The 14,693-nt window shown below is 48.4% G+C and overlaps 1 protein-coding gene and 1 long non-coding RNA gene across 3 annotated transcripts; one reads left to right on the forward strand and one right to left on the reverse strand.

Annotated features, from left to right (window-relative positions):
- Positions 1 to 770: 770 nt before the first annotated feature.
- On the forward strand, positions 771 to 11,156 carry LOC106907912 (connector enhancer of kinase suppressor of ras 3-like). Of its 2 annotated transcripts, XM_014973817.2 has the most exons (13): positions 771 to 1,079; positions 4,024 to 4,187; positions 4,619 to 4,821; positions 6,529 to 6,616; positions 6,986 to 7,027; positions 7,694 to 7,813; positions 7,886 to 7,945; positions 8,022 to 8,090; positions 8,528 to 8,674; positions 9,384 to 9,508; positions 9,584 to 9,723; positions 9,988 to 10,074; positions 10,161 to 11,156. In XM_014973817.2, the coding sequence occupies exons 1-13, from the start codon at positions 1,028 to 1,030 to the stop codon at positions 10,448 to 10,450; spliced, it is 1,587 nt and encodes a 528-aa protein (XP_014829303.2). In that variant the 5' UTR covers positions 771 to 1,027; the 3' UTR covers positions 10,451 to 11,156. The 2 variants fall into 2 exon arrangements, with proteins under 2 accessions (XP_014829303.2, XP_087858073.1); XM_088001947.1 differs by lacking the exon at positions 4,024 to 4,187.
- A 532-nt stretch (positions 11,157 to 11,688) lies between these two features.
- On the reverse strand, positions 11,689 to 14,693 carry LOC148152877 (uncharacterized). The gene is made up of 3 exons (XR_015761779.1): positions 13,580 to 14,693; positions 12,288 to 12,519; positions 11,689 to 11,888 (listed from the first exon to the last, which is right to left on the reverse strand). It is a non-coding gene; the product is annotated as an uncharacterized LOC148152877 (long non-coding RNA).

The following is a 14,693-nucleotide window of genomic DNA, read 5'->3' on the forward strand; positions in this document are numbered from 1 at the left end:
TTTATTTATTACCTATAAACTTTAGTTACTTTATTACTTTAGAGCGTGGATGTTCGGAACCAACTTGGAGATGAAATTATGTGTGAAGGGCCAGTTTATGTAGCTGGTTGAGGGCTCCACGAATGGAGCTCAGAGTGGCACGTGGCCCACGTCGCCATCTTGCCGAAGTCCCGGGAGCCGCACATCTTGTGTGAATATGAATGATTCACACATGAGGCCCCTGGACTCTGGGATCCAGGTGTATCTCAGGCGCTGCTGCCAGCAGGGGGCAGAGTTTCCGTTCAAATCTGCTCCAGTTCATTCACCTGAAATAAAAACAGGAGTTTACCAAGAAGACTGCCAGAAACAGAACCGGAACCGGGATCAGACTGGGACGAATCTGAATCCAGGTGAGTTTATCAGCAACATAAAGCAGGAAAATTAAAGTTCGGATGAAAACCCGGTTTGAACTCAAACTTTCTGGAAGGTCAGATCAGGTTTGTGAAGAAAGGAAAAAATGGCAGGTTTTAAACCAAAATCACAAGAAATAATAGAAGCACATTTTTCTCAAATAATAATAAACACATGAATTCAATCATCTGGGAAACCGAACCGCTCCGACCGGGTCGAACTGAGCTGCTTTGTTTACCGCCTCGGTCAAGGGGCGAGGGGATTCGTCTCATTTGATTGGAGGAAAGCCCAAAGGGGCGTGTCCAAGTCCTGCGCGATGACAACCAATCAGCGCGCAGCTTGCCTAGAGGAGCATTTGGTCAGAACGCAGCGCAGCGGCGGGTTCGGTTCGACCCGAACTCTGTCCGAACTTCTACGGATCCTCAGGCGGTCGGAGTGCAGGAGGAGCGGTTCGAACCGAGTTCACCCGAACTTCCATCCGAAGTTTAAACTCAGAGAGAACGGTTCCGACAGAGTTCTGCAGAACTTTTCTCTGGATTTGGAGTCTGAGTGGAAGCTTCCGATTGGTTCCGATCAGAAGATGTCCGAGTAGCGGATCGGGGAGCCGGATCCAGTCTGGGTCCAGCCCGGTTCCGACATGGAGCCTGTGAGCGGGTGGAGTCCGCAGCAGGTGGAGGACTGGATGAGAGGTGAGGCTGATGGTTCTGGTTCGGGATGTTATTCCTCCTGGTAGTTCAGCAGGCTCCGGATCCGAACCGCCGGGTAATCCATCAGCTTCTGGCTGTCGGTTACTCTAACCGAACCGGAAGTGTTCTTACAGCATCAGAACCAGCTGGAGATTCAAACATTTAAAATGGAAACAGGAAGTGAAGTCAGGAATAAAACAGGAAGTTTTATTCAGCTCAATTAAAAATACTTTATCCTGAAGGGAGCTGAAGTCAGAGTGGCTGTGGATGGTGATGCTCCAGTAGCAGTCAGTGCTGCGGTGAGTCAGAAGAAGCCTCTGAGTGCAGACGGTTAGCAGCCTGAGGGGTTTGCATGTGGATCAGATGTTTTTCAGGTCCAACGCTGTGTGGTCTGGCTGCTCATCACATGGTAAACAGGAACGACCCAGAACGGATCAGAACCGCCCTGTGTCCCTCCAAACCAACAGCCTGTAACCCTCCGCCTAGAAACTAGGACCAGAAACTTATGTTGATGCAGCAGACGTCAGAACATTTCAAATACTGGAACCTGATTGGCCTACATGTTCCCAGGGAACGAAAACGTTAGCCGCTGAAAATCTTAAGATGCTAAACCGCTACGCACATGGTCATCCAGTAAAAGTTATTTTTGCACTAAATTTGTTCATGTTTATAACAGGTTAATTTTTTTGTGTCAAATCACAAATAGTTGGACTTATAGAAACCATACTTTAAAAAAAATATTTTTCAAGATGGCCACCATGGTTGTCATGGAAAATTAACTTTTGCACAAAAATTACAAATTAGATGAAAATGTTTTTAGCTATGCTAATGCCAAATTGATATATACAGTTAGCAGAAGCTAATGCTGCATCGCTAAGCATATTAAAAATGACCAGAAGCTAACACTTCTGCTAACTGCTAACTGTAACTCCATGAAACGGAAGTTGATGCTAACCATTTCATATCAGGACTTTCAGCCGGTTCTGTTTCCAGGTCCGATTTGGCTGCTTAAAAACAAACAACCAGGAGGAAGTTCATAACGTAACCAGAGAGACGCCTCTGTTGGACCGCTCCAGAACCTGGTACCGGTTCTGTAGAATGAAGCGACTGGGCGGATCCATCCCGGAGGCGTCGGAGTGACGCCAACATGTTGAGACGGGTCGACATTCCTCGGGTTCCTGGCAGGTGCAGAACGCCTCAGCTAAGCGGTTCCAGCGACCCAGTTGGTTCCTGGTACCATTAGCAAGGAGGAGGAGTCCAGAACCCGTCAAAACCCGCCACGCTCAACAGCTGGCGTTCCTCATCACAGATTAAGAGGTTCTGAACGACCCGATTCTTCAGGAGATGGCTCAGACAGCAGAACCTCACGTGTTCTGGTTCTGACCCAGACAAACCGGGTCGGTTCCTGTTTGTCCAGCTCTCTGGATTCAAGGAGTTCAGCTCAGCAGGAAATCCTGCTTCCTGCTGAGCCACCGACCCGTCCCAGATGGTTCTGCTGGAACCGGGCCAGGTCAGAACCAGATGGATGTTTCCTGTAGAATGAGCAGAACCTCCCTGACCCAGACAGGTTGGTTCTGTTCTGCATTATCAGGGTCTTGATAAAAAACTTTTCTAAAACCGATTCTGTTTTCTTTTTAAATAAAATCATTAAAATCAAACTTCAATGAAAGTAAACAAATGGTTCTGATCCGGTTTCCCTCCCGACCCGGTTCAGATTCCCAGCAGGAATCTTCCTGATGGTGGAGTCTTCATCAAGCATCTGCTGACCCGCCAAACGACCCGACTGGTTGGTTCCCATCTGGTTCCCATTTGGTTCCCAGCTGGTTCCCAGTTGGTTCCCAGCTGGTTCCCATTTGGTTCCCATTTGGTTCCCAGTTGGTTCCCATTTGGTTCCCAGCTGGTTCCCATTTGGTTCCCAGCTGGTTCCCAGTTGGTTCCCAGCTGGTTCCCAGTTGGTTCCCAGCTGGTTCCCATTTGGTTCCCAGCTGGTTCCCAGTTGGTTCCCAGTTGGTTCCCATTTGGTTCCCAGCTGGTTCCCAGTTGGTTCCCAGCTGGTTCCCAGTTGGTTCCCAGCTGGTTCCCATTTGGTTCCCAGCTGGTTCCCAGTTGGTTCCCAGCTGGTTCCCAGTTGGTTCCAGGCATCATTTTAAGGATGTCCATTTAAAGGCCCAGGCGTTACCATGAATCAGTAAAATCCTTCCAGGCCGAACTTGAAAACTGGACGTTGCGCTGCTAACACTTAGCTTTCTTCAACAACTCAGGCAGAAGTCAGAGCGCGACCCGGCTGGAACATGGCGGCTAAATAATAAAACAATTTAACGAAGCTTTGAGGCAGGTCAACAAATTTTAAGAATCGAGGAACTCAAATCATTTGAGGAATCATTTCAACCCCAGAGGGAATGTTCTGGTTCTGGTTCGTTTGGATCAGGAAATAAAGAGAGAATTAGACCATTAGTTACTGTTTGATGCCATTTATAGATTTTTCTGAGAGTTTTGTCAGGATCAGCCCTCCGTAGTTTCCAGGTCTGGAGCCAATACAAGGAAGTTCTGATGAGCCCGGTGGGTTTTCAGGCGGTTCTGATTCAGCAGACTCTCTTCTTCAGCGAGGCGTCGGTTCTGATGTTGACGGGTCGAAAGGAGGAAGAGTTAATATTGACTCAGCAGCTGTTTGCTCTCAGCACCGGAGCGGGGTGTCAACACCTCCCTGCAGCGCCCCCTGCTGGGTGGGAACACTTCCTGAGTGGGAACACTTCCTGGGTGGGAACACTTCCTGAGTGGGAACACTTCCTGAGTGGGAACACTTCCTGGGTGGGAACACTTCCTGGGTGGGAACACTTCCTGAGTGGGAACACTTCCTGGGTGGGAACACTTCCTGAGTGGGAACACTTCCTGGGTGGGAACACTTCCTGAGTGGGAACACTTCCTGGGTGTGAACATTTCTTTCCAGGTCTGGACGACAGCCTGCAGCCGTACGTGGCGGCGTTCCGGCAGCAGCGGGTCGGCGGGCAGCAGCTGCTCCGGTTGGGCCACCAGGACCTGCTGGCACTGGGCGTGGCTCGGGTCGGGCACCAGGAGCTGGTTCTGGAGGCCGTGGACCTGCTCTGCTCTCTGGTTGGTACCAGGACCGGGGAACGGGAAGGGGTGGTTCTGAGTTGCAGTGTGGACCTCAAACGGTCCAGGCTCTGTAGAACTCCTGGTGGATTTCAGGTTCAGGTATTCCTGCAGGAAACCGATGGGGCCCCTGGCAATGCGGTTCTGGCAGAGCGGTTCTGGCAGAGCCGCCCCACCCCTCCCCAGGGGGCTGCTGGCATTCATCCCGCCGGTCCGGATCACAGGAACCAGCTGATCCATCATCAGAACCTGCTAACAGCTCAACGTGTGGCTGGTTTTCTGCTGACTCATGTTTACCTGAGCTCAGCTGTTTTCAGGTGTTTGAGCTTCTTGGAGCATCGACTCAGGAATCCAACATGGCTGGAACAGGAGGAGGTGCTGCTGGTGCTCATGGGAAACGTAGTCCAGCTGTCCTTTGTCTCCTCCCATAGAACTGCAGCGTGGAGTCAGACTGTCTGCAGACGCTGGTGGGGAAGATGAGGGCGGCGCATCGCAACCTGAGCGGCGCCGTGACGCAGCGCAGGAAGAACCCGGCCTACCAGAACAAGAACTCCCATCAGCCCTCCAACCAGTTCCTGAGCGCCGTGGTGGAGCTGATCGCCGCCGCCAAGAGCCTGCTGGCCTGGCTGGACCGGTGAGGCTAAAGCACTAGATGTCCACACGGTGTTTAGCAGAAGCTAACGCTAACTATTAGCACATTGGTGGTTCATATATATAAACTCCATCAGCCTGAATTGTCACATTCAGACGAACGGAGCTTCAGAGAAAAATGGAAGATGCCGTTCCTGCTAGCTAACATGGAGGTTTGCAGCTCAGCGATTGGTTGAACACGTCAAGTCAAAGTTTCTTTCTGTAGCTCATTTCCAGCCTCAGCTGACCAAAGTGCTTCACAACAAACATCACAGGTAGATAAATGAAAAAATAGAAATAAAATTAAGTTTAGTAAAACTAATAAGAAATATAAATTGGCAGGAATACCAAAAGCTAAAGGCATGAATGAAAACCAAACAGTATTGAGTTTTAGCTGCAGCGATGTCCTTCCTCCTTTTCTCTTCAGCCGGAGTTGAAGGAGGAAAGACGAGTTTCAGTCTGGAGTTCAGCAGCCAGAGGGAGACGATCCACAGAGAGGCTCCGTCTGCTTTGGGACGGACGGGAAAAGCTGCAGCCGACCTCAGGGCTCCGGGTGGCTGTAGGGCTGCTAGAGCTCACTTCAGCACGAACGACCCAAAAACTCTTAAAAACCATCAATGAAGCCTTAAATGTGATCCGAAGGCAGCAGGGAGCCAGTGAAGGGGAGCCGGGGTCACAGATTCACGCCTCCTAGTTTTGCTCAGCAGACGAGCTGCAGCATTTCGTTTGCTCTGCTAAAAGCCTCAGAACAAACAGTTACAATCATCTAAACGGCAAAATCAGACTTTATCTTAGCAAAGGTCCTCAGCTGAAAGAAACCGGCTTTGATAGCAGCGCTAACATGCTAATCAAATTTAACACAGGATCAACAATCACACCCAGATTTTTCACAAATGGACGACAGAAGGAGGACGGGGGACCAACCAGGGGGCCACGTCCAAGAGAGGACAGCAGCGACCAAACACAGTCTCAGCTTTTCCTCATTCAGGGTCAGAAAATGTCTGAACGTCCTGAAGACGATGATCCTGTAACATCGGCACAGCAGACCGGCCGCCATGCTACAGGCAGACGGATCTGAACGAGTCTGCAGAGACTTGGTGCTTTTTAAAGCTACAACCCAGAGGCAGAACAGGCCCCACATGGGCCCTGAGGGACCTGCAGAGGACCAGCGCTGCTGGGTTAGGGTTCTACTGAGAAACTCCTGTTTGAAAGAACCGGAACCGGTTCAGTGCTGAACCTCGAACGGGCCAACGCTTCAGGCTGTGATTGGTTGAACAGACTGATGATGTGAAGGAGGCTGGATTCAGTCATGTTTCAACTTCACACACTGATAATCAATAATCACAGGTTCCTGAACCTGGACTCAAGGCAGACATGTTGGGTTTAATACAAGTATTTTCACTCATGATAACAACACTGATCGGTGTGTGTGTGTGTGTGTGTGTGTGTGTGTGCGCGCGTGTGTGTGTTTGTTTGTAATACGTTGTGGGGACCAATCGCTCCTCGTGGGGACCGGAGCCTGGTCCCCACGAGGGGAAACCCTGTTTTTGGGTCAGGGGTCAGAGTTAGGGCTAAGGTATGAATTGAGTTTTGGTTGGTTAGGGTTAGGAAAAGGGTAAAGGTCAGGTTTAGGCTGTAGAAATGAATGGAAGTCAATGGAAAGTCCCCACAAAGATAGCAAAACAAACGTGTTTGTGTGTGTGTGTGTCAGGTCTCCAGTGACGAGCCCCAGCGACTTCACGGCCACCAGAAGCACCATCATCCAGCTGGGCCTGGAGCTGACCTCCACCGTGCAGAAGGTCAGTGAAGGTCACAGGGAGCAGCCAGCAGGAAGTGATGTTGGCTCAGCGGAACTGGGATCGGTGTTGGATCTGACCCGGTTCTGCTGTTCTGGTTCCGACCCGCTGGGCGTTTGGACCTGAGGTTTGAATCTGAGGCTTGGTCAGCAGCTCCTCCCTGCAGCTGCTTTCTCTGCTGCAGGCTCTTTGCTCAAACATTTGTTTTTCCATGCTGTGCTGCAGCTGCAGCTCCAGGTGAAGCTCTGAGGTCGTTAGTAAAGTTGTAAAGTGTGACTGTAGTTTGAGGAGATGAACTCAGAGATTAAAGATGTCTCCTGCCTGGTTCTGGTTGGGTCCAGAAGCTGACGGCTGTGTCCTCTGTGCCTGCAGGACTGCAGCGTGTTCCAGATGGAGGAGAAGATCCTGGAGGTGGTGAGTTCACTTCCTGCTCCTCCATTGTTGGTTCAGAGCTGGAATGTCCGCTTCCTGTCTTAGATAACACTTCCTGCTGGAGCGGAAACCGCCCAAAGCGTCCAGCTGCAGCATTAGCATTAGCTCTGCGGTCCAGCTGCAGGTTCAGCTCTGCAGCCAGTTAGGCCAGTCTGCCCCCTGTCTGCCAGCAGCTGTGACTGCAGCAGAACAGAGTCCAGATGTGGAAGCAGAACAGATGTTTCCTTCAGCTCCACCCAGTCGGAGTCAGGACCGACTGGGTGGACCGCTCCCACCAGGTTCTGATGGCGGAACCTTTTCCTCACGGATTCACATTGTTTCCAACGCTAACGAGGAAACAAACACTAGAGGAGCAAATCAATAAGATCGCAGCTTTCAGGCTCAAACATTGTTCTGGTTTGGGTTTTCTCTTTCTGCGACCGGAGATTCATCAACACAAGGAATATTGGGAAAAAAATCTGAAAATAACTGGCAGGAAGAAAAGCGTGAAACGATTCCTGTTGTGGCCCCACTTGGTTGGTTGTTCTGTTGGATTGTATCCATTTTAATTTGTATTTTTTGTTGTCTCTGTTTGATAGTCTGTAACGTTTATTTCTGATTAATTGGTGAATAAAAACCAAAAGTGACGTTTTGGGTTTCCTGTTTCAGTCCCAGGCTCTGAACAGCGTCTGTGAAAAGACGGTCCAGGCGACCTCTGACCCCTCTAACACGGAGCCGTCCTGCCTGGAGGAGGTTCACGTCACCAACGTCAGGCCTGGGGAGGGACTGGTGAGTTCAGGAGCCGTAGGAACTCTGAGCCCTGACCTGCAGCTCTGACCCTCACACTGTCTGATCTTCCAGGGGATGTACATCAAATCCACCTATGACGGCCTTCACGTCGTCACGGGAACCACGGAGAACGTGAGTCTGCAGCCAGAACCGGCTGTTGGTGGAACCAGAACCCAACACTAACCGGGCCGGTTCTGGTTCCGTTCAGTCTCCTGCAGATCAAACCCAGAGGATCCACGCTGGAGACGAGGTCATCCAGGTCAACCAGCAGACTGTGGTGAGTTCAGGGTCATCAGGCAGCCACCAAAGCGCTCCGGGTAATAAACACATCTGATCTTCACATCAGAAACATCATTAAAACATGAATCTGTTCTGCATGTGAACAGATTCTCTCCTGCTCTGCTGCACTGAGTCTTTGTGAAGTTTCCGTTCAGGCTGGAAAGTGATCAATAGACACAGATCTGAACCGGATCAGGTTCTGGATCAGGAGCGTTACCAGAGTTCCTCAGGTCTGAGTGTAGATCCCTGAGGAACTCCACCCAGGAACAGAGCAGATTCATTTACCTCCTTCAGCCGTCAAACTCTGTTTATAGGTTTGGAGCTACTGCATCTGGAGCTAGGCTAGGCTAGGCTAGGCTAGGCTAGCAGTTTTCCTTACCAAGTCTCTATACTGAGCTAACCAGCTTCAGATTCCCTTCTCTGTGATTGGTCCAGGTGGGCTGGCAGCTCAAACACCTGGTGGAGAAGATGAGGGCGGAGTCTGGCAGCATCACCTTGGTGCTGAAGAAGAGGCCTTCAGGAACGTGGGGAATGGCCGCCGCTCCGCTGAGGAACCTGCGCTGGAGACCGCCACTGGTGCAGGTGAGCCAACACTAACGCTAACGCATCATCCAAGTTTCTGATGTCCACAGCTTACATGCAGCACCGGAACGCACCGCGTCTGTAGAGGAATTAAGATGTAAAAAGTCCTTTTTTCAGGGGCAAAGGAGTCGAGATTTTAACCCAGAAACAGATTCACATCCTAACCTCTAGGGGGCAGTAAGAGCTGGTTCCAGCTGCTGGAGCCTGAAGAGAATCAGAGAATGAGCCAGACCTGAGATCAGCTGCAGTTAGACCTGAAGATGCTCCAGCTCCTTCAGTCTGTTTGTGTTTGCAGAACAATGGAGTCGTTTTTTCTGCTCTTCCCTGAAAGTATCGGAGCAGGAAAAGCTCCGGACTCCTAGCAGGAAGACTCCCAGCGGGCCGGGCCGGGCCAAACAGGATGTGACTGTTCAGAGGAGAAACTTTCTCACAGGTCAGGGTTCAGTTCTGACTCAGCGACCCGCTCCAGAACCTCAGCCTGTGTTCCTGTTATCAAACCCTGGTTCTGGCTTATCTGGGCCACATGGTGGCACCCATGGGCTAACAGGAAGTCACAGAAGAGCAGGACTTTCAAAATAAAACAGAACACTAAAGCATGGTTGACCTGTGGAGCTCCACCAGAAGCCGGAGCAGCTTCTCTGTTCGGGAACGTTTGAACGTCCAGGCAGACATCAGCAGTAAGCTGTGGGTTCGGTTGCGTCTCTTGCAGACGTCTCGGGGCGCTCCGGATGTCTACGGATCTCCTCAACCCTCCTACGCTGCAGGCAGGAGAGGGAAGACCTCCATCCTGGATCTGTACATCCCTCCACCTCCAGCAGCTCCGTACGCTCCTCTGTGAGTTGCTGTCCTCCGTTGGTTTTCCTCCTGCCTTTCCATCTGTGACTCTGACCCTCGTCCTCCTTCCTGCAGGGAGCTCAGCGTCTCCTCACATCCCACGTCTCCAAACTCGTCTCTGGACGCAGACGTCCGCCAGCGCCTCGCCGATGATCCTCCTCCTGAATTCAAGCAGCTGGTCCCGATCCGCCTGAGACAGCGATCCGCTTCCCGTGGTGCGTGAAACCGGAGCCTTAGTGCTTTTGGAGCAGCAGACGGTCTCTGGATCCAACTGGACCATTAACCTGGTTCTGGTGGTCCAGCTGGGTCCTCGTTTGCGCTAGATGTTTATCCAGTTTGTTTGCCAAAGTTCTGACCTGGTCCACTAAGATCTGAACTGAAAACATCCTCCCCACATGGTTCAGTAAGAACCGGATCAGAACAGTGTTCTGAGCGGTTCTGGTCTGGTTCTAAAGGATTCCGTTTGCCAACCTGTTCAGGTAAACCCCGACCCGTCTCCATGCCAGTCGACTCTGTCCTGGGCGTCTCCGGGTCTTCGTCCAAACGCAAAACTCAGGGAAGGAAAGGTAAGTCCGCCCGTCCTGTTGGTTCTGGTCGGCCCAGACCGCCTGAGAACATCCATTCACTGCTTCTTGCTCTCCATTCTGAACAGGTCGAGATGAGCTGCACCGGTACCTGAGCAACGAGCGGATCAGCGCCATCGCCGAGGAGGAGCCGGCCTTCGGTATGTCGTCCCGCGGATCGCCGTCGGTCCGCGGCGTCGACCACATCAGAGGCAGCCGCTGTCTGGTCGGCGCCGACCTGCACAGCAGCGCCACCATGCCGTACCAGGAGGCCGCCGCCACCAAGAAGCTTCCTGCTGCCGCACAGACCAGAGCCAAGACCGGGTCAACGTCTGTCCTGGGCGGCTGGCTGGCCCGGCTCAGACTGCTCAGTCACTGAGGAGGAACGTCAGGAACGCCGGGAGGTTCCTGCTGAAAGACCCGCTTCTTTCAGCGACACTAACACAGAGACTCGTCTGAACGTTGAGCTCTTAACGGGGTCAGAAGACGTCATGTTCCTCTGGTCCAGGTTCCTACGGAAACGCAGAGGTTGGATCCGCTCGTCATGCTGAAGATGTGATGCACTCCGGTCCTTCAGAGGCCTGATCCAGTAACTGGTCATGGACCAGAACCTGCTTCATCCATGACCCAGCCAGAGGATTCTGAACAGCCTCCGTTCTGCTGAAGAGGAGCAGAGACATGAAGAAGATCATTGGCGATGTCCTGAACTTTGACATTGTTTCTGTTCCTTCTGGATCTGCTGCAAGTTAAGCTTCAGGCCCAACCAGAACCAGGGTTCTACTGACTGACTTCAGATTCCTGGAGCTCCAAGTCAGGAGCCCTGCAGAACCCTCTGGGTGTTCCTCAGGGAAGTGTGTTTTTGTTTGTTTGGGAAGAACAGATGTTTAACTCACAGGAAGTTTATTTTTATAAATCTGGATCCTGTTGGACTCTCAGGAGTCTCGACCTGCTGGTGAACGGACAGCTTTTCCTCCGATGTTTCAGGAAGCTGCTGATCTGCTCAGGTCACATGATTACATTTAACCGTTTCTACTTCATGCTGTCTGACTGGTCCATCAGCTCAATAAAGTGGAATTTAATAAATATTCCTGCTTTGCTCTTTGTCCTGGTTTTACTTTCATGTTTCATCACTGACAGGGTTAACTCATGAACCAGGTCGCGTTCTGAATGTTAAACCTGTTCTGGAGGAGAATCCTGCTTTTGTAACCGTCTGACAGAAGTTGCTGAGGAAACGCTGCCCCCTGCGGGGCGGCTGCAGGAACTGCATGTTTCCTGCAGGGTGGAGTCCTATTGTAGCTCTGAGTCTTCACCCAAACATAAGCGGTTTATTATCACTGATGTACAGCCTGCTAATGAAGTTCAACATTAGCAGGATGTTAAACTACTAAACAGTTAAATCTGGTGGTAAAAATGAAGTCAGGCTCCATCAGCGGAGGATCAGGAGCCAGGAGGAACACCGGCTGGTCCAGATCCTCCCCACCATCTACATCAGGGGGTCCAAAGTGAGCCACATGGTTGATGAGCTCTGATAAACCTGTTTGTAAATTTCTTATTGTATTAGTTCCTTCAACTGAGAGTGATTCTGATGTATGGTTTGAGCTAAGGAACGTAAAATAATTCCAACAGAGTAAATTATTTTTATTTCATTACATAAGCTACATTAATACACTAATACTTCAGATTGAGATATTTAAAAATACACAAAAAGTGAAAGAATAAAACATTTATTTATTATACTGGGAACACTGGTCACAGGCTTCAGTCTGCTGGTCTCACTGGGAGAACTCAATGACTTCTGAGACGTCCTGGTTCTCAGGCTGAAGCCGAGGATAAAAGAGAAATTATCAAAAAGTGAAAATACATATATGTTTCCTTGACATTCATAACAAGCCATTTTCAGCATGTTGGGCTCTGACTCGTAGCATCTTTATAGCTAAATACCGACATGGAGAAGCTGAGCTGGAAACAGACTGAAGAGCAGCAGCTCCAGCTCTGATCCTGACTGATCTTTCCTCACTAAATCCTCTGGTTTCTAATGAACTTCTCCTCTAACAGCGGTTTCTCATCAGCTCTCATTAGAACACAGTATGAAAACGTTAGCTGCTATGCTAACAATCAGCGGTTATTTCGGGCCAATTTAGCTACATAGGAAATATTTCTCGGTTGTTTAGAAGCGAGTTTCTGGCTGCAAAGTAATTCTGATCTTTCATCCTTACCTGTGGAAGGTAAAGCCAATGAATCCAGTTTGTTTCGTAAAACGGTTGAAACACAGAACAGGACTGAAGGAGCTCCGATCCTCTGCTGCCACATACAAGATGGCGGACGCAGTTCCGTACGGCTCAGCGCTCCATGAGGGGTCTACGTATTGATGTCTATGGCTGCAGCGAGGTCCTTCTCGTTCTTCCAGCCATATCAGGCACAGCCGATAGTGACACCGTGTGGCATTATCTGAAATGACACCAGTCAAACTTTACAACTACTGGGGTAAAGTTAACATTCCTGTGTTTACTCTGTAGACTTCAGTACAGAATGGACCATTATGCGTCATCAAAATGGTGAAAAAATGGTGACCTCCATGGGTGAAAAATATAACAAAAGACGTACATTTTTGAAGTAATTATGAGTTTTCGTGTATCAAAGACAGCATTTTTTTAAGTAATAGGAAAATTGCAATATATTTAGGCCAACATGTTCAGCTAGTCGTGGATCCTTTTAATGACCAATTCAAATTCTTTTTGAGAATTTGAATTGGTAATTAAGAAATTACTGTCGAGTAATCAATAAAAAATACTCAACCATTACTGTCGAGTTTATCAAATTAATATTTTTAATCATCTATGTAGATATGATGATTTGTATTTATGTATGATGTAAGCATAGTTCCATATGATGAGAGTAGCTGTATTAAAATATATAGACTCCAATGTAACAGAACCTGCTAATGAAACTTTGCTAATTTGAATAGAAGTTTTCCAACTGAGAAAGAACAATGCAACAAAAAAAATGGGGTTTCAGTTGATCACCTTATTTTAACAAATGATCTTTATAATATTCCACATGGAATTTTGATTTTTTTAGAACTCAATTAAATTAATTTTAAATATTTGATTAAAGACAATAAATGTCAAAACATTTAAACCTCGCTCAGCGAAAGAATTTGAGAAGATTTCTTTACTGCATGTGCCTTATTTTTCCAATGAAAATTTAAGAAATGTATCTAAATCAGAACAAAAGCGCTTTACTGACATCTAGTAATGAAAAAAGATATGTCAGTCAACAGCGTTAGCATCCTGAGCATCGTTAGCATCCCGAGCATCGTTAGCATCCCGAGCATCGTTAGCATCCTGAGCATCGTTAGCATCCCGAGCATCGTTAGCATCCCGAGCATCGTTAGCATCCCGAGCATCGTTAGCATCCCGAGCATCGTTAGCATCCTGAGCATCGTCCCTTGAGACGTCTTCTCGCTCCACCACTCCTGATGGATTATAACCGGAGTTTCTTTGCCTACCTTAATGAGTCCAGCAGATCCTCACTTGATTGTAGTGATTCCTCTTAATGTCCATCCTCGATCTGCTGCTGATTCCTGTCGCCATTTTTGTTTCTCAGATGTTTTAGGAGTCCAGCAGCCAAACAAAACGTCGCTGAGTTCGAAGTCAGGCGGTTTCTTATCTGCCGCGCTGCTTAATACGAAAAATGATTTCAATAACTTTGTCAGAAAAACAATAAATAACTTAGAATAGTGTTTCCGAATTATAATTTACCTGAAAAGAATCGCAGCAATCTCAAACCATGACATTAGACCAAACATCCTGCGGGCTGATCTTCCAGCAGGTGGATTAAAGCGCGAAATTACTTTGTTTTAATGGCGGTTGGCAAATAACTGTAGAAAGCATTCCTGCCCCAGGAGCACTGGAGAGGGGACAGGAAATTAACGGGGAAAGGACTAAAATAACTCAGATAAATTACTAATGATGCATAAGTAAACTAATAGTAGTAATAGAAATTCTCCCTATTAGATTTATATTTTTCAAAAATAGCATAATTTAACATTTTATTTTACTTGCATCACTTCCAAAAATATTTTCAACAGTAAATTTGTTGCTCATTAATCTAAATTGGTTCTTTGAATTGTCTCCTTTCTGATTCATTTGCAGTGCATTCGATAAACGCATACCGTAGCGTTTCGGGCAGACTGCAATCACCATATAGTGTTGTCGCACTTCAGCAATTACTTTAAATTATTTATTTAAGCCCTAGTCTGATATGTATAAATATTTATTCCAAGTTTTCCACTTTCTTCCTGTTTTTCTTTTATCTCCGATATTTTTCTGAATGTTATATAAATGCGTCTTCCTGTATCATTTGTGCCGTTTTCATGAATAAATACTATTTTTTTAAAAAGCTTAAGTGATGATAAAAGTATCAATAATAGAACTGACATGTCTGCTTTAAGGACGGCTATGGTTTCTACAGATAATTTTGTCATTTCTTACTTTAGAATAACATTTACGAAAGAAATCATTTCTGTCTGCAGTGTGCAGTCTGGGATGCAGTTCCCCCTCCGACCTATGGTGGCGCTGGCGCTCTCTCGCTGCCTCTCTCTGTACCCATCCGGCGCTGCT

Source organism: Poecilia mexicana, unplaced genomic scaffold, assembly GCF_051168715.1.
Source record: "Poecilia mexicana isolate PSO_F unplaced genomic scaffold, ASM5116871v1 scaffold_21, whole genome shotgun sequence".
Classification (NCBI taxonomy): Eukaryota; Metazoa; Chordata; class Actinopteri; order Cyprinodontiformes; family Poeciliidae; genus Poecilia; species Poecilia mexicana.